Source organism: Apus apus, chromosome 4 (genome assembly GCF_020740795.1).
Source record: "Apus apus isolate bApuApu2 chromosome 4, bApuApu2.pri.cur, whole genome shotgun sequence".
Lineage (NCBI taxonomy): Eukaryota > Metazoa > Chordata > Aves > Apodiformes > Apodidae > Apus > Apus apus.
Window position 1 is genome coordinate 70,132,886 of NC_067285.1, and position 21,897 is coordinate 70,154,782.

Genomic DNA, 21,897 nt, shown 5'->3' on the forward strand with positions numbered 1-21,897 from the left:
GGACCTCTTACAAGGAACTACTATCACAATCCAGAGTCCAGAAATAACGTTTCACATTCATATACCCTTATTTGCTAAGTTTAATGACAACTTCAATAGAAGGAAAAAAAATGTTTGAGGGGTTTCCTTGCAAAGACTATTGTTGAAGAGTGCCTGTTGTCCAGGACCGAGCATCTCACATATATGCGCTCAAACACTCCTTCAGATACCCATCCAGACAAGCAGAGCAGACAAATGTGTTTCCTGAAACCCAAAACAAGAAAAATGGGCACACACCACCTAGCAATCCTCCTGTTCTACACACTCACTTGTTTTTTAAAATTCAGGGCCTTACAGAATACATGAAAATATCTCTAATGTCTTCTAGTGTATTCTCCTCTCAAAACACAATTTGAGAAGAAATATGAAATGGCTCCTGGAATCCCACCTCAAATAGGAGGGTGTGGCATGAAAATAATAAAGTATGTTAAAATTCAAGATGGCATCTGCCTAAAGTGAGAGGTATACTTTCAGATGAAAGAGGGCTGCCATTTACATATCTCCCAATACCTGTTTCCTACATGTACAATACAACATTTTCGTGTGGACATAATAAATTTCATCTTCTAGTTTCTGCATAATCTTGAGATTGTTCTTCTCTTTTGCCAGAGACCAACTTTAAGCAGGCAAACAGGACTAAGAGAGGAAACATGCCTTGGTACTACAATTTGATCTAGAGCATGTGTGTGTGTATGTATGTATATATATATATATATATACACACATACACATATATATATACGTATATATCTGTCTCTGAATATCCCACATGTGCTAGGCTGATATGAAGTAGCTATTTTGCCTAATCATATAAATCTGTGACAATATGCACTAGAATGAATGCAACTAATGCTTCTCAGAATTAATGAGTTTAATTTATTTTTTTTAGCGATTGTTTCCAAACTGAGGTGGCTTTGACATTAGACACATATAATATCACAAGTGTTATGTAATGTAATTTTAGATACAGAAAAATAGAACAAAGTTATATGCACGGTAGCTTGGGTTTAAGTGATCATAACTTTTTTTCCTCCTTTCCACAAAATATTTCAAATCCAAACCAAGACTGAATCTGAAAATTATTTCAACCATTTAGAAACAATTTCTAAGATAATCAAGAAGCCAATACTCCTCCAAATGAGAAACATTCACAGAGATAAACAAAATAACTCATCTTGATGGAAAATGAAAGCTTCAATTAAAAACAGAAGATATATTGGAAGTATATTGAAGAAGACAGTAATTAATATTTTAAAACTATAAAACTGGGAGTTGTAGAGATAGTTAAGCAAACAAAAAGACAAAAATTGGAATGAGTTAAAGACTATATATATCATTATTAAAATTATTTTCAAGAATTAGAACAAACAAAATGTTTCCAAATTCTCAAATAAACCTAAAGGGATCTAGAAAAAAAATAGAAAAGGAAACAGAGTGCAACCTGGATAACCATAGGTTGAAACCCAGATGTCAGTCCAAGAGAAAATAATGCAACGGTTGACACAGTAGTTGATGCCACTTTTTCTATAAAAACATGCTGGTTTATCACCTATCTCATGAACACCAGTTTTGACAAAGATAAAATATTGCTGGCATAACGTATTTGTTAATACTACAATTTCAAGAGTATGAACAGAAGCAGACAATTCAAATCCAAAACAGGCAAGAATGTTAATTTATATTAGTTATTTCCCAGTGACAGTGACTACCAGTAACACATTCTTGTCCTTGCAGTGCTACAGAATCGCACAGGTACTGAGGGATAAAAGCATTGAAGGGCAGTTGCTATGAAATATGTGATGCATTGTAAATGCATATCTTTGCTTCTGTTGTGGTTAATTGTTACACAAACATGCCTAAGGAACTCCACTAATGCAAAGTCATCACAGAGCACTGGAAATAGATGCCAGAAATATGATGCAATCAGTGAAGCATCAGCATCAAGCGCATTTCTGTAAGCACCCTAACTGTATTATTTACTTTGCTCTCCTGTGCTATTTAATATTTTTATATAACAGATATTACAACATTGGATAGGACACAGATCAATCGGAGTAAAAACTAGCAAACAGTAAACAATGTGATAAGGTACTTGAGATGTGAGAAAACCAGGTATCAGTTCTTATCTCTAGCTATAAAGGACACAAGCCATGGAAAACTGAAGGCTCCCTGCAAAAGGCTTGCATCATGTTAGACAAATCAGTCAAACATGAAATTACAACGCAATCCTGCAGTCAAAAGTATTAATGGAATAATTTTTTATATAAATAGGTAAATATATAGCACAAACAAATCCTAATTGCCATTGATGCAATTACTACTGGAGTTTTAATCTCAGTTCTGACATGTCTGATTCAAGATGGATGTTCAAAAAAATCAGAGAAAGTGTTCAGGGAAGTATAGTAACAAGAACAAAAACCAGAAGTTTATACCCACCAGGGACACAGCAACCTTATTATTTACATTTAAGAGACCTTTCAGGAGTGAACTTGATCACTTCGTGTGTGGAAAAAAACCCACTTGTTAAACAGCTCTTCAATACAACAGAAAAACAATGAATCGTAATGGTCAAAAAAGATAACAGGAAGCAGGCAAAGTAGAATAAAGGTGCAGACGTTGAACACCATTGTTGACTAACAAACTGTTAACCTAGATTTAAGGTAGATTTACCTTGCTGGACTGTTTCCTGTTTTCAAATGGTGACATTTTTCTAAAAATTCACATTAGATTGCGCAGAATACAGAGCAGCCTGACATTTAATGTAAGAAATCACAACAGGTAACCACAAGGACCTTTCCAATTCCTGGGTGTTGCTGGTGAATGCAAGAAAGACTCTCCTGATCTGCCAGTCTTCTCATTTCAAGTGCATGTGCCCTTTAATCATAACATTTTCACAACATTATGGCAACAATTATCTCAGTTGTTTGCATGGAGCAGAAACACGAGGCAAATATATTTATATAATTTGATATACACTACATAAACATCACCTAAAACATTAATATATATAAAATGCATTTATATCTAAATATAATGCTGTTCATGCTTCTGGTGAAGTTGATCACATAGAACACAGTGAGTTTGCTTCTGTCTAGTGGAAGTCTAAGTGACAGGTGGCAAAAGCAAGCAGGACACATTGTTTGAAGGGAACCTTGCCATTTCTTTCCTTAACCACACAGGATGCCACAAGGCCAATAAGCAAAATAAAGGTGCAATTAGAAAGAAATTTTATGCAGTAGTTTATGGGGAAAGGAATAAAAAGCAGAAGGACAAAGAACAGAGATATCAAAAGGTTGAGATGAGCTGCACAACTACATCTATGGCTTTAGCAGTTGCTATTTTATTGTCTCACTATTATCTCTTGGTATGTGGTAGTCAAGAAAACTGCGTGTTGCCAATATTGCTAGTACAATCAGACCAAGCTAGCAGCTGTGCTGGGTGAAGAATGCATGCTTCTGAGGAGCCAGGTTTACATCTGATGCACAAACAGTAAGCAGTGGGTTCAGCCATCACAGCCAACACTGGTGGTGCAAAGTTTCACAGGAGTGCAGCACACAGCAAGGGAGCAGGTAATTCAGCCAGAGTTATGAAGAGAACCAGACTAGACTACTAATGCTGTGAAGCACATCTGAAAAGCTAAAAATAAGTCTTTCAGGTTCAAGACTTCTAGAATGAGTCTATCTTCAACAGGTAGAACCAGAAATCACTTGTAAATACAGCTGATGAGTCTACAAACACTCTTTTTTCTTTTTAAACACAGCATATTAATTAGTCATGTTTATTTTTACCCTGGCATTTCATTCATGCTTCAGCACAGTCAGTCATATTTCTACAATGTTTCTTAAGACAGAATGTGTTGCTACATTTAAATTTTGGTTCCTTAATGAACTGGCAACATTAATGTTGCATTACATCAGTCTCATTGTGCAACCACTACAGCAGTGCCAGCTCAGCCAGCATTCTACTGGGGCTTATCCTTCAAGTAAACAGTTGAAACTACCTAAAAGAGAGTTGCACCATGAATCAAGAACAATTCCCAAATGTGGTTTGCTACCTTGCTCCCCAGCAGTTCTTGCAGGAGCACAGCCTGGAGACAGAGCACAGACAAAAACGGTCAGCACTGCACAGAAACAAACCAATTATCAGGCCACACAGAAATTGTGCATCTCTCCAAAAGTCTTTCAGACAACTTTCTTCAGGCTAAACCAGCTTGAAGTTTCAGTTTATGTCAAATAAGCCTAAAACAAACAAACAAAAAACCACACAGAGGCACAAAAAAACCAACCAACCAACAAAAACCCACAAAGAATAAACCTGCATTCATTATTGGAGATGTTAAAAAAAGCTTCAGAACTGACCACCTTCAAAAACTATGCTTTGCTCTGTCAGTATATAATTCGAGTATGGTTATTTACAAAGCACTTCAAAAAGTTTCCAATTCAGAGAGTTAAAATTTACTTATGAGTGCAAGCATTTCCGACATTAAATATCCAGTCCATACTGGATGCAAGTTGTTATACAATACTCAGTAAGTCAAACTATGTCCAGGTAAAAGCATTGGAATAAAAGCAAGAATTTGAGTTGTAAAAAGCCAGTTGAATTACAGTATTTCACTTAAATTAGAAAGCATATATTTCAGTACCTTGAACAGTAGAATTATTAATAGACAATTAGATAATTTATGAAAAACTCATATGAAAACATTACAGGCTTTCAAAAATCAAATATGTTAGTTGAGATACTTTAAGCACACATGTGAATTATATACTAATAGCTATTACCAAAAACATTGCTGCAGGTTCCAAAAGCAAATGTTCATCTTATACATCTGTTTAGTGCATCTTCAAGACTGATTCTCAATCTCTATACATTTATGGTCATACTCAAACACACAGGGAATCGTGTTAACATGTTAAATGATTTTTTGTGGTCTGGATTTGTCTTGCATCAGGTTGGGTTTTTCTTAAAGTATGTTGTAAAAATTTCAGGGGGTTTTGTTGTTTTGATTTTTAAAGGTGAGAGAAGGCTAGGTGTTCTACTACCAATACATGATTAAGAAAAAGAAATTAGTACGTAGGATTAGGAACAACATTCTTCCACATGAGCACTTGCCTGCTCCTCATTTTTATTAGTCAGTATCACCACTTTCATTATTAGTTCAATTTTTGCTGCTGCTAAGAGTTAACAGAATTCCTCTTCCTGTGGGATGGACCCCACTTGGAGCAGGGGAAGAGTGTAAGGAGTCCTCCCCCTGAGGAGGAAGGAGCGAAAGAGACAATATGAGATGAACTCACCACAACCCCTATCGCCCTTCACCACTGGAGGGGAGAAGGTAGAGAAACTGGGAGTGAAGTTGAGCCCATGGAGAAGGGAGGAGTAGGGGAATGTGTTATAAGATTTGGTTTTATTTCTCATTACCCTACTCTAATTGATCGGTTATAACCTAACTTCGCCAGGCAAGTCTATTTTGCCTGTGATGGTAATTGCTGAGTGATTCCCCTCTGCCCCAGGATCCTTTAGTTATATTTTCTTTCCCTTGTTGAGCTGAGGAGGAGAGAAGCAGCATGGCTTTGGTGAGTACCTGGCATCTAGTCAAGGTTAGCCCACCGCAACCAGATTTGCACAATTGCTTACCTTCCTTCTTGCCTGCTTTGAGGAGGAAAATATCATAAATAATGCTGAGAGCTTCTTACTAAGTGTATGAGTTAGCATGTGAAAATATTTACAAAGAAACATTTTGATCTTTTGAACATAGTCATGAGAGCTGTATTACTTAAAATGTATAGGAGTATTTGCTCATGTCAAATGCATGCAAATAACTTCACTATTAACAGTTAAAACAGTATTGTTTTTGTGGACTGCAAAAATCCTTAATAAAGAGCTCTTTAGGAAGTTTTTGCTTCATTGTAGAACTTTAGTTTAAATTAAATATGCAAATTATCTTCCAACACACAGAGTTAAAAAAGATTAAGAACTCAAAAAAAAATTAGTTTCTCACCTTTGTCTTTATGTAGAATGGCGATGACTGGTGAATGGGCAAGTCCGTGAGGCTATTGGAATTTATGACACTATTACTGTTAGCGTGTTCATCTTCTCTACTGCTGTCATCAGACTGATCAAAATCATCACTCTCCTGGTCCATTTCCTCCTCCTCTTCCACCTCCTCCTCTTGATCACCAGCATGTTCATCATCTTCTTCCTCTTGGTTACAGGTGGATTCTTCATCCACTGTAATAAGTCTATTGTTATTTTCTTCTAAATGTTCCTCCTGAGACTCATGCCTATCATCAAATCCAGGTTCTTCTCCTTCTATCTCCCCGTTCCTCCCAATGTGCTGTTCCTCTTGTTGTCTTTGCTGCTGCTCCTCCTCTTCTACAACCCGATTCATCTGCTCCTCATCTACCTGGCTTGAGGAAGCATTACCTCGAAGAGATCCACCAGTTCGTCGCCTCTTGCTGCCCACAGAGAGCAGTTCCTGATTCATTTCCAAAAGCCAGCTTGCTACTTCTTGGACCTTGGCTAGGCTATCTGAAGATGCAAATGCTTTCACATTCTAAGGAGATTAAAAAAAAAAAAGAAGTGGGAAATTACAAAAGTTACAATTTTTTATTAGATTAAGCGTTAAAAACTTATTTCATTTAATTTCTCCAGACAACTTCAAATTCCAAGAAACAAGGAATGATTTTTATTTGACTCACAACTAGAAAAACCCAGACTGCAGACAATTTTGTAGCAAGAGTTATGTCTTCTATCAGTGAGATCATCATCCCTGTAAGCACCAGGTTCTGCAAAATTCAGAACTACTTGCCCTCCTAGAGAATCCACAAGAACCATTAATATTCAAGTATGTGATACTACTTGCTAAAAATTTGACAAAGATAATTTTCAAGTAGCATTATATTTTCCCTCTCATTTGTTTACAGACTTAATATATTACTCACAAACTATGAACTGCTGATCTTTCGCCTTAGAAAAAGGCATATTTTCAGGTATAATTGAAAGTTTCATTTCTTGTTAATGTTATTTTCTCTTACATAAATGAAAAAGAGAACAATCCTTAAAGAATATAAACTTATCACTTTCAAGTCATTAATTGGCAACAGGGGCAGCCCAAAACCAGCATATACTTGGCCTAGTAAAAATCACCGTTAGCAGTCAAGTTCTCCAAACACGAAGAACCTACAAGAATTGTCAAATGAGACTCTGAGAAGCTAAAGAATTGCCAAATCTAAATGCACATTAATAGAAATTGAAAAATACTAATGCCATTTCCAAATTATCCACAAATTTGACTGGACACGTGTGCAAGCAATATACATGAACAGAGGGATATAACACAGTCAAGCTAGATCTTAAATTTGGTACTAGATTTCCAGCTACACAACCTTTCAGGCTGTCACATCCTGATTCCAGTTCCCCTAGATTCAAGTGATGTGTTGATTAGGTGAAGTCAGTCATAAACTCAAAAAGTAGTCAGGTTCACAAGTTGCACCTGAAAATGTGTGCAAAAAGAAATAACTAGCTTTGTTATCCTGTCCTCAGGTGTTGACAGACCACACCACGCACTCAGGAGGCTACCCAGGAAGAGACAGATTCAGAAAGCACAACATAATACTGGAAGAGAGCGCGACTGCTGAGTCTCCTTGGAGTAGAGGCAGTAAAGGATTCAAGTTGCCATGAGTACTTCAGGAAGAAATCCCTCTCTCTCTTAATAGTTAAAAAAAAAATCCAAACAAAAAACCTAGGGCCTTGGATGATGGAAGTGAGGAACTGATAAACCCCAACTTTGCTCCATCACATTTGTAAAAACATTCAACTTATTGGTAAGGAGTGAAGAAAGTACCAGAAACCATTGCTCTAAGGTGATTTCCATTGTGCTGTACCATAAAAGCTGCAGAAACACATTTAGAGATGTTTTTCAAGTCCTGAATTGAGGAGGATTTGTACATGGGATTCTGCACAGCTGTCCCCCCTTCCTCACGGAAACATTACTTACATCCCAAAGATTTGGTTCTCAACTTTCCACACATCTACCCAGATGACAGTTGCCCCCAAATTAAACCTTATGAGCTCAAAAGCTGAAAGATGTGTTCCAAAGAAAGTGTCTCCTAGCAATTAGCTCCCACCAGTGAAGGAGAAGCTAAGACTAAAAGACAAGCAAGCTCCACATGTCAAGGCAAGGACACGATGGAAACAAGCAAAAGCTGTGCTGACTCCTGTTTTTACCAATGGGGAAAAAAAACAACTTCAGGGCACTGAGGTGCACATGACACAAACCCAAAGCTAATTACTCCAACCTTGAGTGCAAGTGGCATAAAAGCGAATGTGTTTAATTTTCTACATGTAGCAAGTAACACTCAAGAAAGAGTGCACTCTTCATGGCATCTAAGAGAAATGTTTTCACATTTTTCCCCAAAGCCCAGAAACCTTAGCATATTGAAGTGATGTTTAATAACACCATTGAAAGTCCAATTTGGTTGCACATCTAATCTGAGGTTAGTACAACCTATTTATCGGGCTTGCTACATAGTTTGGGCATTATGAACATGACAACACTACATCTTATTTTCTCACTAAGAGATAAAATATTTTGATTTTTTAAAAGCATTAAATCATACAAAAATCAGCAATCAAAACAACCCCACAAAACAATCAAAAAACCAAACCACCAAACAAGATTCACATCTTCACAATCTATCAATTTTTGCTTCCGCCAATGATTTTCTGTATAGCTAAGAATGAAGCGCCAAAGTTCTAATCATTTTTTTCAGAGCCAACAGGCATTATTTCAAATATCTGCCTCAATTATTGGTTTAAGACTTCCTTGAGAAAACTTCAAATATTGCATTTGTTTCCATAATTTAATACATACTTTTAATTTGTATTTGTACGCAAGCAACATGAAAGGTCAGCATTGAAATACTTCAGTAATAAAATGCGTAATTCTGCTAAATGCTAAAGTGACAAAAATAACACTATTGTTACTACTAATGTACCCAAATGAAATTTCAGCCAATTAAAAAAAATGAACACACACTAGTACTGTTACACTTTTAATTATTCCTGCATTTTTGTAGTGACCATCAACTCACAAAATTGGCTTAAGTCATAAGTTATTTCAGTTTTATTTTGTATTTGCACAAATAAACTCAACTTGTTTTTTTTCCAGAAGCCTGTAAAATGCATTATCAAAATTTAATTACAACTAGTGCTACATCAGAAATCATCAATATGCGAAGAGGTGATGCATTTGCTAAAGAACAGATGGATGTACATTATCTGAGAGATCTGAAACAGTAAAGCTGCCTTCTGTCACATAAGTGCTTTCAGAATTAACTACTGTCAGCTAACACACAAGATACAATCATTTCCATAGACAAGGCAGAGAAGGAAAAAGACATAACTATTATTTTTGAGGAAGAAGTGTATTCAGAAATCAACTACCAGATAACTAAAATGCTGTGTTCTCTCAGCTAGTACAGTGCCTCCTTAATTTATACACAGACGCCAACATTACTTAATTCAGCTAAACCCCAGCAGATCCATAGAGGAAAACTGTTGCTTTCCTACCCACCTCAGATCACAAAGATTTTTTTAGACACTAAAACAATGCAGTGCAGTGGCAACCCTGTGCATCAGCATGCAAAGCTCATTAAACATAGGCAACAAGTCTAACTTGGAAACTCCCAGTAAGTTTTGTAACACTTGCAGCCATATGGAAAAACAAAACACAAGGAATCCCTAAGGAAAATGGAAATCCCTGGACCAATACAACTGTAAATTCAGAGTTGAAGAACGGTAGTGATCAATGTGTAGTTAAGAGGGTAGATGTGGGAAACTGCTCTTTTCTTCCCCACAGTGATCAATGGTGCAGAGTCCAGCTGAAGACCTGTAACTAGTGGAGTTCCCCAGGGATCAGTGCTGGGTCCAGTCTTCAACATCTCCACTAATGACCTGGATGAGGGGACAGAGTGTACCCTCAGCAAGCTTGCTGATGGCACAAAGCTGAGAGGATTGGCTGTTTCACCTGAAGGCTATGCAGCCATTCAGCAAGTGAGCTGGAGAGCTGGGCAAAGAGGAACCTAATGAGGCTCAACAAGAATAAGTTCCGAGTTGTGCACCTTAGGAGGAATAAAAACATGCACCAGTACACATCAGGAGCTGACCTGCTAGAAAGCAGCTCTGTGGAGAAGGACCCTGGAGTCCCAGTGGACAACAATATCCATGGGGCAGCAATGTGGCCAAGAAGGTCAATGATATCCTGGGGTGCATTAAGAAAAGTGTGTCCAGCAGGTGGAGGGAGGTCATCCTCCACCTCTACTCTGCCCACATCTGGAGTACTGTGTCCAGTTCTGGGCTCCCCAGTTCAAGAGGGACAGGGGTTTACTTGAGAGAGTCCAACAGTGCGCTATGAGAATGATTAAGGATTAAGGGACTGGAACACCTCTCATGAGGAAAAGCTGAGAGACCTGGGGCTGTTTAGTCTAGAGAAGACTGAGAGGGGATCTCATTAATGTATATAAATATCTAAAGAGTGGGTGTCAAGAAGGAGGGGCCAATCTCTTTTCAGTCATGCCCTGTGATAGGACAAGGGGCAATGGATGCAAACTAGAACACAGGAAGTTCTACCTCGACATGAGGGAAAACTTCTTTACTGCAAGGGTTATTGAGCACTGGAACAGGCTTCCCAGAGAGGTAGTGGAGTCTCCTTCTCTGGAGACTTTCAAGACCCATCTGGATGCATTTCTGTATGACCTGTCCTAGATTCTGTGGTGGTCCTGCTCTGGCAGGCAGGTTGGACTCAATGGTCTCCAGAGGTCCCTTCCAACCCCTAACATTCTGTCATTCTGTGATTGCATCACCCACCTACACTGAAGAGTAAATGCTGCTTAAACAGAATTCTTCAGCTTTATTCATTACATTTGCACAGAAAACAGAGTATAAAAATAACTCAGAATAACAGTTGCTAAAAAAAAATGTATAAGAAATACCAAGCAACACTGGGAAACTATGGAGAAAACTCCCCAGGTTTATGTACCACAACAGGTTGCATTCTGTAATGAGAGGATGACCACTTCACTAACTGTTTTATTGCTGAAATATTTCTTTCTCTCTAACAGATAGAAAAGTTGTTAAACATTTTTAACCTATAAAATCATATAAATATGGGAAAACCCAGGAAATAATTGGTACTGCCAGTTTTTACTATTCCTTTTTTAATCACCTGAAACTGTAAAGGAAAAATAAAGGAAAACGAGATGGAGGCGAGAAGTAGAGGACATGAGTGTTGTTAGTTTTTTAAATTAAGTATAGCAGAACTTAAAAAGGTTTAAAAGAATTAACTTTGAAATTAGAGAGTTAGACAAACCTGGATACGAACCTAAGTCAGGATAGCAGTAAGTGAAAAGGCAGAATAGTTAATGTCACAGCATGGTTTATGGGCAATGGACACTTCTAGAACAAATCTTTTTGAGACTACAGATTTGTTGGGCAGACAACTGGACTAACATGGAAACTTCTGTAGATATTTGATTAAATCTTGCCTAATATATTAATATAAATAACCCAATAAAAAAGCTGATCTATAATAAACTCAGTAATACTGATTTAAATACTGAGGTAAATAGAAAGTAAAAAAGGAACATCCCACACCCAAGTGAAGGATCTCCTATGATTTGATTTCAACATCCCAATCTACCTTCTGAAAGAAAAATAAAATCCTTACAAGCAACACTTTGCTCAAGATTGGTGTTACCAGTAACTTAAAGCTAGGTCTACACTCGCAAGTAGTGCAGTAGGGGCAGATGTGCAAAGATGAGACTTGGCACCCACAGGATACAGTTTCTGGGGAGGGGAAAGGGCTGTTACTTCCAGAGCAGCTCTGACCCCCAGGGCCTAAGATGACCCTCACAGCTGGAGAACATCTTCTGGTTTAGTTTCACCCAGAACGTGTTCTGGGACAGCTGTGCTTTAACTCATTTTGTTGGGGAGCAGGTGTGGACAAGGAGTTACACTTTTAAAGTTTGCTCTTAATTCAGATCCAGACTGACACACAAAGTACACCTAATGATGGGTATGAACCAACACTGCCAGACCCTTAAGATCAGTTAAGATAATTCGAAAAACATGCATACAAAGATAATTAAATGCCATAAACAGGTAAAAAGAAACAGCACCATCAACACTGATAAGATTACGGACCATGTTCCATGTAAAAAAGAAAATATTTTGAGGGTATGGCCTTGATAGCTGATAATGCAAAACATTACAAGCAAACACCCAACATGCTGTATTAAAGAAAATGTTTAATATATTTATCTGATTACTTGCTAAACAGTTTCTATATGGTGAAGTTTTTGAACAACAGCAAAGTAAGAAACCAAAATAATCAACATGCAATAACTGGAAACTGAAATTATACAAATTAAAATGAAAAATCCAATACCTTCTTTTATAGGCAAGTCCTGCAAGTACTCAATAAAGACAAGATACTTCAGATAAAGCCCAAACTTCAACTGAGTTTAACACAGTGTAACAGCAGGGGTAAATAAACAAACCTTCCATATTTCATGGAAGCACAAAATGTTGATTAGAGCAAGATTAACATACAGTTAAAAAAACTTTCGATAACATGTGGTCTACTCTGAGATGTCTCTCCCTTTTGTTCACTTGCTTCTATTAACCCCACAATCCCATCTCAACAGACTTATCCCTTCTCTCTCTATTTCACCATTCAAACTTCCTTCTTTCTCCCATGACTGCCTCTTAACACAGCTCCCTCACTAATCCCGTGTCTTGGCATCCCAGTCCCTTTTGGCCTGCAGTGCTACTTTACAGTTCCAGACACTTTGCTCCACTCTCATTCCCTACAGAAAGTGAAGGGATTTTGATGAGAGACAATCCCTGACAGTACAGGGGTAGTAAAAGCATGACAGAGCAATGTCTCTTGCTATCACTTATGGGGACAAACACACAGAAGCCATCTAAAAGGAAAATTTTGTTTTAACTCTGGCCCGGAAAGTCAAAGAGCGTAGGGAAGACCTATCACATAATCCTACCTCTTTTGGTGGACACCAATAAAGTACTTAATGTAGGATAAAATATGAAATAGCATAGAATATGCTATATGAAATATGAATAGAATGAGAATACGAAGAGTAGTTTAGAAAATTAGTAATTGCTACAAGAATTTACATATATTTATCAGTACTTAAACCAAGTGGCATGCTAAGGAAATACCACAAGTAGAAGAGAGATGAATAGACCTTTCAGGAGCAAAAGCTTAGAAGAAACAAATTGAGCTACCAACAGTTAACATACTTATAACAACATTATGATAAAATACATATGATCATGTCTAACTACTTTATACAGATTAAGGTATGTTATATCACTAAGAGAACAGAAGTCCAGCACTCAGATTGCATTTTTCTGACCTTAAGCTTATTCCTACATAGATTTCCATCTGCAGATGTCCAAACCCTCCTTTAAAAAAACCTGATGAATCAAAGATAAGATTTTTCCATTCAACAGGTCTTTGTCCTGCTAGCTTGGAAAAATAAATTTTTCCATTTTTTGTAGGTCTATCATTTCTTCTCTTTAATTTTTTTCTCTAGTGTTTCCACACGATCTGCATTTGTGTACGTTTAACATAATCACAGAACATTAACTTCTAATGTCAATTCTTTATTCAGAAACAAATAACATTGTATTGCACGAGCAAGTGGATGTTCATGACAAATGACATCAAGCAAATGAGAATTACTCTGAGATACTGCGGTTAGGATGGGGTGGAGATAATAGTGAAATGAGAACGTCTCACGAGGAAATTGTTGAAAGCCTCTGTCACACAGTAATAAGAAAACTATATTTTTAAAAAAAATAAAATTCCAAGTCTTTCTCTTCCAAGCTGTGCCCTAACTGACAAGTTACTAACATCAGTATAGTGTTATTAAAGAAGTGGGAACTCATGTCTGTCTATCAAGAATCCTGTTCCTACCTCTTAGCCCCCTGAAAGCCAAGACCAATAGTAAATGTCCAAAAGTTACTCTTTATTTTTAATTCTGCCTTGTTATGTTTTCATCAAGAAGAATGAACAGATAGAATTAAGAATAAAATCATCTACATGCCTTGAAAGATATGGGAAGCAACAATTCACATTAGGAGGAGATCAGTATTGTGACTGATCTTACTGTGTTCATACAAATAATCATGTTCTTTTCAGTTGTTACATTAATAATGACTGTTATACAGGAGATGACTGGTTTATCTTTTCACTCATAACTCTTTCAAGATAAAGCGTTAAGCTGTAAAATGTGACAAGGTAACTATCACGTGCAACTAATGAAAGGCTTTTCTCTCCTTTTCCTTAGAAAAGGGAAAGCTGAAAAAAAAGCTTTGTTATTTAAAGGGTGCCAATTTTTCCAGCAACGACTGAAAACAAAACAGGAAAGTCCTCCATGTAAATCCTCCATGCCTCTGCTTAATTTTTAATATCAAGCAGTGTCCATTTTTTCATTGAAAGGATCTCCGTGCTAGGAATGGAAAGCACAAAATTTTCAATTATATTGTTTTATCTTTTCTGCTTTGACAATTACACCGTCACTTGGGTTCCTATTTCAAAATTTTTACGTCTCTAAATAAAAAATTCTTACCTTGCATAATTAAGGAATACCTGTGTTCTCACAAATAACACTACTACAAGAAGCCTACTACTGCTAGTGATTAAATACAAGCATGCTTGTTTGCTCAATACAGAACAGCAAGTTTCTATCTGTTAATATTTCAGTCTCATGTAAACTACGCCTTCTCTGCATCCTAACAAGGAAGAGTTTTCTGCCAAAAGCAAACATCAGATCACCCTTATTAGTTAAATTGATAAAGAAGCATGTGGGCTGACAAATTCTTAGATTAGAAAAACAGGCAGAGAGTTTATTATACTCCATTCAAATTCAAAGATGCTGTTGCAGGCTTACTTAGCAAAAAAGGCCAGTGCACACACCTAATCATCCCAACTCTTACTTCATGCTAGATACATTAATCCTCTTACAGTGCAACAGGAGACTAAGCAGCCCTTAAAACTTGATAGGTTTGGATAATTTGGGGGTTGAATTCACCACTTTTCCCCAAAAGTAAGTAAACAAGATTTGTGGGTCTGTGGTAGTTGTGATAGCTTTCCATCTGGCCCAAAATCTCCTCAGCACTAAGCACCATATTCCACTTCATACCTGTGCTTTTCTGCCCCCAAACCAGACCATCTATATTCTCTATAACAAAAGTTCTTGAAGTCAGTTTAACAGCATCATGAATAGTTCTGCATATGGGCACCTCCCCAGCTGCCAGGAACAACAGCTGCTTGGGATGGTTCTATGCTGCTCAAGGCCTTTCATCCATATGAAAGGGACGCGAGGAATGGTAAGGATGACACCGCCAGTCTTACTTTCTAAGTAAACCGGTTAAACTATGCTGGTTGACCTGGGTGCATTACTGTGTCATGAATAACTACTGAGTTAAGACATTATGCTATAGGTACCAACAGAAGGAACTGGAAATCAGAACTAAAAAGTCCAGAACAATCTTTCAGTTACAATTTAAGTAAACAGGCAACATGATTACTATGCAGAAACAACCACTTTCTTCCCAAGTATCTAGGTGAACACAGATTTTATCGAATAGATAAGAAGCAAGATCCAATCACTGATTGCTGAAGTGAGAAAAATCCAAATTGAATTAACTATGGGGAGAATCACTCATTGTAATAGCTTCTTAGGAAGATAGTAAATTCATCACTACTTTGAGTCTTTAATTAGATATATACTCCATTTCAGTTTAACACACACATTTGACAACTCCAGAACATGAAGTCCGTGCACAGCTACCAAGGCATGGTTAGCTGACTGCATCTCTTTGGGAACACGTAACCACGAGCTGCTGTTGTCACCTCTGCTCTGCTCCCACAGTGATATACAGGCAAAATATCTTACTGAACTGCTGATGAGAAAAACTGCCTAGTCCTGGTCCAGACTTATTTCACAACCACCAGGCTTAACACGCAGGCCTGCATGGTATGGCCAAAACAGCCTTAATGTATATTTTTCTTCAGCATCCACAGCAGTGCTGAATGTGGCCCTGGGTGTGGGATGCATCTCCCATGGGAAAACCTACAAGGCCATAGCAGTATGATTTGCTACACAGCTTTACAAATCTGCTCACACAGTCTGCTACTAGTGTGGTGCTACTCTGTAAAGCTGTATCATAAGAGAAATACATAACTTCTAAGCAGAATTGCTCATTATTAATGCAAACTATTCTGAAGGCAAAAGCAAAACAGCATTTGGCAGCAAGAATGATGCCATTAAGACGTTCAGTCTGAAAACCTCAAAGTGATTTATAGAATGCCCAACTGACTTCTCTGCCTCCATTTCTTTCCTGTCCACTACTCATAAAAGTAATTTTGGCTACATTTCCCCAAATTATGGGTTTTACTGATATTGAATTGTAATTTTACCAGATGGCTGGGGTCAGCTTCTGGCAAAACAGTAGCATGAATTCTTGGACTGCATCTCCAATTCAAATGCTGCAGAAATTCAGCACAAACAGATAGACATGCAGAACAGCAAAGACAGGGAAAAAAAAGTTCAACTCAGAACACTGAGCATAAAAGATGTACCAAAAAAAAGGTCACCTTTAACTGAAATGGTGGAATAGACCTTGACAACAAACAGCATCTAAATTCAGTTGAATTTAAACTTTATTTAGTTAAGTTTAAATGGGAGGAAGGGGAGGAAATTAACATCAAGTACTAAACTCTCCCGTACCTCAGAGTTGTTTGAGATAGCTCTAATGTGGAATGACAAAACAAACAGATGTAAACACCCTTTAAACTGAAAAGCATTTCAGTGGTTGAAAAAAAAAAACCAAAACAGAAAGCATTGAAGCTGATTAAATTGAGACTCAAGAGCAGTAACAAACATTTAAGAAAACTTGTATTTGAACAATTAAAAGTTTAAGATAAATAACCTCTTTTCAAACAGCTCTTATACTACCTCTAATCACAGAGAATAATAATCAACTCCCTTTACTCCCATGAAGTTTTAGGGCACAGAACAGTATTTTCAAGCCTCTTGATAATGACTAATGAAGTAAAGGTGAAACAATGCAAGTTATGCCATGAAAGGTGCAATCTCTTTCTTCTGTTCTGACCTAGGATTCTTCATCAGACTAACTTTCTAGCAAATATTATCAGGTTACTGTAAAAATACTGAACACTCTACCAGAGATTAAGTGGCTACTTAGTAACCTGGACACTACACTTTCTAAAAAAAACTTTTTTAAAAGTGTCCAGTCCTTCTATATTATTTCAAGCATACAAGGAAATGACAGACAAGGGAAAAAGAACAAAACCTCCAAGTCTTGCCAAGCTATCATCAACATTTTCTACCTCCAGATCCATAGCAGACAGTGCTTCTTCAAGGCTACTGCCAGAAATTTATATTTTATTTTCCTGTTTGCAGTTGTCTACTCTTTAAAAAAAAAAAAAGTCTGAAGGATGATTATCTATAATATTCAACTGCCATGTAGTCCTAATTGCTAGGAAAAAAAGAAAGTAATTTTATTGGTGCAGTTAAAGCAGCTGCGAGTAGAAGGCTGTAATATATTATGGACAAAAATAATTTCTTATTTGTGTTTATTTCAGTAGAGTTATAAACTGAATTTCTGAGATAAGAAAAGGTAGCTGGGGATCAGGTTGGGGTAGAAAACATGCTTCATACAAGCAATGAAAGATAATAACCATTTTATATTGGTATTTTACCATTTTTTTGGGAAAAAATATAGCTCAGTTTTATTTCTGTGAGGTTGCTCTAAAAGAACAAGGAGCAATATACATTTCATGAAGAATGCCTTTCTGTCTACAACCCCAATTCCTATCTTATTAAATGTTCATCTGTGTACATTCACTCAGATTTTGTGCAGCATCTGCTGGGCAATACTGACTCCATTCTCAATACCATATTTTTAAAGATGAACTCTGAGTCATGTACTTTATTCCAGTGCTTGTCAGTGAACACTTAAATGCCTTTGCATCAATATCTGATAAGGAGCCTTTGACCTGCAGCTTTATCCTTTTAATAAAAGAAAGAAATACAAGGAGAGAAAGAGAATTGCAGCAGTTAGCAGACTTGCTGAAATCTGTTAATATATTGGTTTGTCTGCGTTTTCAGCATCTTCAGCAACAGAAAGACATAACTAAAACAAGGTCACAGACTACTGGGACATAGCAGAATAAATTCCCCTTCTTGTTGCAAAAAAAAAAACCACCAAAACCAATTATGTTCTCTGCATGGTATTAAAAAAAAGCAAATGTCTTCTCATTAACCTCGTATCTCCAGAACACTGCTTACCACATATTGGTTCCCAAGTGTTATGCTCTGTGTGTCACAGGGAAGCTTTCCGGCAGTGGATCTAAAATCTGACCTTGCAGAAGGAGGCACTTGCTGACAAACAGCATGCAAGATTGCCAGATTTGAAAGGAAGACGATATCCCAACCTGTCTAAAAGAATCTGGCCCTGGCCCAAAGAGACTCTTAACAGGCTCCACGGGAGAAATGGAAATGGTTGCAATTATTGTTATTGATTTAATGCCCTTAAAATGGCTCTCTGAGAATCTTATTTCAGTAACTGATTAAGCAGTATGCTTCAGCAGCAGGGCTTTGCCTAATAACCTACAGAAACCTAAATCTGCTTGATCTAACTATTTCTGGGACCAGGTAAATATTTTGTTTGTATCTGCATGACCAGAGGTGAAAGTAGGTGCCTAGGTAAGAATATAAAGTGGCCTAAAATATTAGTGTCAAGCAGGAATTCAAACTTTCTTTCAAATCCTATGAAGCCATTAACTCTAAATAGTCTATATATCTGCTGTACAGACCTTTCCTACTACAGAAAGGTGGTGAGAATACAAGGAGAAAAAAGAACCAAGTCCAACAAAGGAAAGCACTGACCACAGATACAATGAAAAAATAAATTATCTACGTGAATTACGAACTAAAAGAGATACTGAAACAACCTGTACAAATAAACAACTTTAAAATTTTAATTTGGGACCATAATTGAATGGAAAAACACAGGCTGTTAGAGAGAGATGCTTTTCAGAAACTGAAGTCACTTAAGATGCTGTTACTGCTATGCTACAGGATATTTTCAGTGGATCTTCAGTGAAGTCAGTTGAGTGCCCCCTAACCTATTCCAGACAAAATTTGTTAAATAAACTTAGACTTACCAGTTAATGTAATTTACATAATATTGCTGGCACTAGATTAAGAATGACTGATGTAAGGACAGCAGACCTTACAACCTTCCAGCAGACAGCAGGTAACAGGTACGGACCAATTAACATCTTACACCACTGCAAAGTAAACATCTACCCATCAACTTAAAGCTACACTTTGTAACAAAAGTAAGCTATGCTTCATTGCTAGCATTATGGCTCTAAACTTGACTGTTTTTAGAAGTCACACCAAACCACCAGTATGCCAGAGCTGGCCTGCATGCACCAACATTTCTCATGCCTATGTGGAAAGGCATGCAGGGTTAGGACAGTTTATTTGCATCAGTGAACCCACTGCACAACAGCAGCCACAAAGAGCAAAAGGCCCTGATGTCATTGCCTCAATCCACCTTTACTGCAGGCCATTCTACACTCCTGACTTCTCGAGGGCTTTGTTGGTGCAGATTCACGCAGGTGAAGAGCAATCTCTGCCCTTCCCAGACAGCAGTGCTAAACAGCATCAGCTCTATTCAAACACTGAACTACTCCCTGTCCAAACCTGGTGTCTGCCCTTGCTGGTACACCAGGTGTACAGCATTTCAAAGGTCAGCTGCTATGCCATACAGCAGCTGCCTTGCAGATCTTGGAGACAGGTATCTTTCTGAAGCAAGTAGATGAAGTTGCTCAGACCCTAGTGAAGTGTGTGTTGATTTTCAGAGGGAGAGACTTGCCAGATGGCTGCTAATAGGTGGAAAACCAAAGCAGCTGAGATGGTACAATCTGTGGACAAGATGCTTTGCCTCCCCTGTGCCACAGGGACCCAACAACATACAGAAGGGAGTGTGAACAGTCAAACCCTGTCAATACAAGAGAACACAGCTTTGGATATACTGACCAGGCAAGGCACATTTCTGGGTTGGTGGCTTATTTTCCAACAGAAGGCTGTTAATGAAGGAGACTTGTAAAATAACTAACAGATTTCAACAAATTTTGAGGCTATTATCCAACTAATTCAGAACATGGTTTTATCACTACCATAAAAGAGCAATGTGGAACAGTCCAGCTGCCAACAGCTGTATTTCACTACAACTGTTTCTACTGAGAGAACACCAAATTTTATTACTAGGTTGTCAGTAGCAACAGCACCATCAAAAACAGGACATCTGTATTTGTCCTTACTGGAAAACCTGACTGATTAGGTTATGTCCCATGACATGCATAGCTTGAAGCCTGCAAATTGGACCTCACCATTCTCACTGCAGCATCCCAAGAAGGCTCTTAGCAACTCTAAGGATCTCACTAACTAGCTCAACTTTCCAAAAGGTCCAGTCCTCCACCGAGGAAAATGGAATATAGTACAACCCATACTGTCAATGTGGAGTCAAAATCATCTACCATGGCCTTCAAGTCTACATCTATTTCAAGTTTTCTTATGGCATACGTGTGTGCTTCTGTGCTCTCAGATGCAGACTGATTAACAAATGGTACCATTCTGTCCGAAGTTCAGAATTCACTTTTTGGTCACCAGAACACAGCAGTCAACTACCTGTTTAATAGAAGTCATGATTAGGCATAAATTGTAAAATGGTACCAAAAAATACACTTGAAACTTCTAAGGTATTTACATTCCTATCATCTTGACACCTGGGAAATATCTAAGCAAATAAATTGTCTTTATCCAGTAAGAATCCTGGAAAGAAGCTACACTCTAAAAAAAGCTTTCATTGCCTGTTGGCATTACTCACATTTTTATCAAAGCCTGGCAAGAATGCATTTCCTACTTTTAACAGTGCAGGGCTTATGTATTGAAATCTATACTCATGAAGTTCATAGCTATTTTCAAAGATACTGCCCTTAACATGGGGTAATGGACCTAAAGGGGTCCACAGATCTCCACTTACTCCTCAGACACTACTGAGATCAAGCACACATTTTCAAGATATCTTACCTTCATGGGTGGGCATTGACCTGAAACCCCCAAGTTCTTTTAGGTGCTTCTGGTACCTTGTTTCAATATGCAAAATAACTACTTTGACACTGGAAGCACCGTTTCAGGACCGTGACTGCTCTCAGCATCAGCTCCTGCGCTCAATGGTGACTTTTCTGTTGAGGAACTGACCATTTTAAAAGTACTGATCAGTGTCAATACAGGCAGTTGTGGTTCTTTTTGGAACTTCTGGCCCAAAGCCACTTCTTACAAACTGCCCAAATACAGCCTTGAATTTCGTGATCTTTGAGTTGGAACAGGGGGTAGAAGACTGCTGCACATCAGGCTTGGGTGGCAGAACTACCCCAGAGAGCAACATCTGCCTGGCTCAGCACTAGGACTCACCAGAAAGAAATCTTAACAGATTTGTAGCTATCTGTATTAAAGGCCTTGTTACCAGTGGACAGGAGGAGGTGACTTAAAAGTCTTATCCCAAGTTTATTCAATCCCAGGTGATAAATTTACAAGACAGAATGCATTGAGGAAAACTTTTTCTGAAGAGTCATAACATCTGGAAGAGGCTCAACTCAAATTAGCAGAACAGCAGGCTGGACTATGTCTTTCTCGCACTGGTGAAGGAACAGAGATTTGATGATGAGTGCTG

General features: G+C 37.8%; 1 protein-coding gene across 5 annotated transcripts in view; it reads right to left on the reverse strand.

Annotated features, from left to right (window-relative positions):
• Positions 1-21,897, reverse strand: part of FBXW7 (F-box and WD repeat domain containing 7) — a 187,633-nt gene that overhangs the window by 97,922 nt on the left and 67,814 nt on the right. For 3 of the 5 annotated variants that reach the window (XM_051616956.1, XM_051616957.1, XM_051616955.1), the window contains exon 2: positions 6,038-6,592. In XM_051616956.1, the coding sequence (XP_051472916.1) occupies positions 6,038-6,523 (486 nt within the window). In that variant the 5' untranslated portion in view covers positions 6,524-6,592. Of the gene's footprint in view, positions 1-5,462; positions 5,689-6,037; positions 6,593-21,897 lie in introns of those variants that run through there. The other 2 variants (XM_051616961.1, XM_051616960.1) reach the window with 2 other exon arrangements.